At 38.3% G+C, this 2,313-nt stretch overlaps 1 protein-coding gene across 1 annotated transcript; it reads right to left on the bottom strand.

Moving 5' to 3' along the window:
• Window positions 1–216: 216 nt before the first annotated feature.
• LOC125492845 (uncharacterized) lies at window positions 217–1,937 on the bottom strand. The gene is made up of 2 exons (XM_057391489.1): window positions 1,381–1,937; window positions 217–1,114 (listed from the first exon to the last, which is right to left on the bottom strand). The coding sequence occupies exons 1-2, from the start codon at window positions 1,935–1,937 to the stop codon at window positions 217–219; spliced, it is 1,455 nt and encodes a 484-aa protein (XP_057247472.1).
• Window positions 1,938–2,313: the final 376 nt, after the last annotated feature.

Raw genomic sequence — 2,313 nt, 5'->3', positions numbered from 1 at the left:
TAATCTCCCTGTAATCTATACACAGTCTCATTGTTCCATCTTTCTTCTTAACGAATAACACAGGGGCTCCCCATGGAGATACACTTGGTCTAATGTATCCCTTCTGCAACAACTCCTCTAATTGTTTCTTTAATTCAACCATCTCTGCAGGGGCCATACGGTATGGACTTCTGGAAATAGGCGTAGCTCCTGGCACTAAATCGATGTGAAAGTTCACTACACGTTAGGGGGTAATCCAGGTAATTCTTCCGGAAATACATCTGGGAATTCCTTCACTATCGGAATTTCTTCTACTTTTAAGGGACTTGTGGTTGTGTCAATTACATGGCACAAATAAGCATTTCTCCCTCTTCTTACCTCCTTAGCAATCTTCATCATGGAAACAATTTTCACTCTCGATTTCTTCATAACTCCTTGATATACGATTTTACCACCTTGTGGAGTTTTTAACTGGATCGTCTGTGCTTCACATTCAATTACAGCTTCATATTTACTAAGCCAGTCCATTCCCAAAATTACATCATAATACCCTAATTCAAATTGTACCAAATCGGCCATCAACTCAGTACCCGCTATACTTATACAACATTCTTTACATAAATTCTCACACTTAACTCGTAAACCATCAGGAAGGTCTATTGCTAAGTCAATTTTTGACTGTTTTGGGGTTGGATTCAATCTTTTAAGCAACGAATGGGATATAAAGGAGTTGGATGCTCCAGAATCAAAAAGAACATATGCAGGTACATAATTCACAAGGAAAGTTCCGGAGATTACATTACCTCCATCTTTAACAAGTTCAGCCTCCCCGCTTCCATTGGCATCCAGATTATCATTTTCGACAAACTCGGGTTGTGCCTCTTCTTCAGTGCCCATGGCATACATTCTTCCAGCTACCTTCCCTGGATTGGCATACGATCCTCTTTGATTATTGCGATTAAAAGTCGATGCACCTTGGTTCCCTTTTGCATTACTCATTCCGAATCTGCTAGGTCCAGTTTGTGTTCTTACATATCCAGCTTCCTTCACATTCTTCTTAGTCGTTTCGGGGCAGTCTTTAGCAATGTGCCCAGGTTTCTTGCACTCAAAACATATAGACTTTCCTTCACAATTCCTTCCAAAATGCATCCTTCCACATCGAAAACATCCTCGATTTTTGGTTGAGTAGGTTGTTGAAAGTTTGGCGTACGTACAATCGGTTGAACAACTCGAGGCTTCTTACTTTTCTCTTCTTCCTCGCTACCAAAATTCCTTCTTTTGTTTATTTCGTTCTCTTTTTCACTAATCCTTTCTTGCGCCAATGCTCTATCATATAATTCTTGAAAATTGATACAATGTCCAACTCTCTTCTGATAAGTGAAATTCAATCCTTCGAAATACCGTGTCACCTTGAACTTTTCCGACTTCACTAAGTCAGGTGCGAATCGGGATAGCTCGACAAACTTCGCCGTATATTCTACTATCGACATCTTACCCTGACGTAAGGTAAGGAATTCACACTCCTTCTTAGTCTGAAGTGCTGGAGGATAAAACCTTTCCCGTAATTTCTCAAGGAACTTATCCCAAGTAAAATCAGGTCGTTGAGCAATATTTTTCACAGTCTTCCACCACATATCTGCTTGTCCATCTAAATAGAATGATGCTAACTTCACTCTTAGATTGGTTGGACAATTCACCATATCCAGGAGTTTTTCCATATAAGCGATCCAATCCTCGAACTTTACTGGATCAGGTTCCCCATCATAAGTCCTAGGATTGTGTGATGCTAACCTTTTATAAAACTTTCCCTCATCATCTGTATCCTTATTTGCCTGGTTATTCTCCAACAGATTCAACAATCGGGTATTCATATTTTCTAACTGGTTAATTCTAGCCTCCATTTGGTGAGTTGAGTCACCAGATCCTGATGATGAAGCACCAGCTCTAGTTCCTACCATCCTAATTAAAGAAAATGAAATACTATTACCTTCCCACTTATTAAATTAAGCACATAACATAAAAGTAAAGTAAAGAACAATCACATATGCACACCAAAATTTGCTCTTATATAGAAGCATATAGTTTCAACTTATACAACCATATCCGAGTAATCAATAATACTAGCTACATATGTATATACTATTTACATTAGTTAATACTACTATATTCTAATACATATACACGGCTCATAGGCCCAAAGTTAGTATACTTATATATATCCTAACATCATATACCCAAAAAAAAAGATCATTTTCACTTTAAGTTCCTTCCAACAATCTAATCTAGTCGAAAAGTATCTCGTACGTAACCGCTGTCACTACTACTCCCTGAATC

Source organism: Beta vulgaris, chromosome 8 (genome assembly GCF_026745355.1).
Source record: "Beta vulgaris subsp. vulgaris cultivar EL10 chromosome 8, EL10.2, whole genome shotgun sequence".
Lineage (NCBI taxonomy): Eukaryota > Viridiplantae > Streptophyta > Magnoliopsida > Caryophyllales > Amaranthaceae > Beta > Beta vulgaris.
Note: the sequence above shows the minus strand (reverse complement) of the source record. Positions and strands in the feature narration are given on the sequence as shown.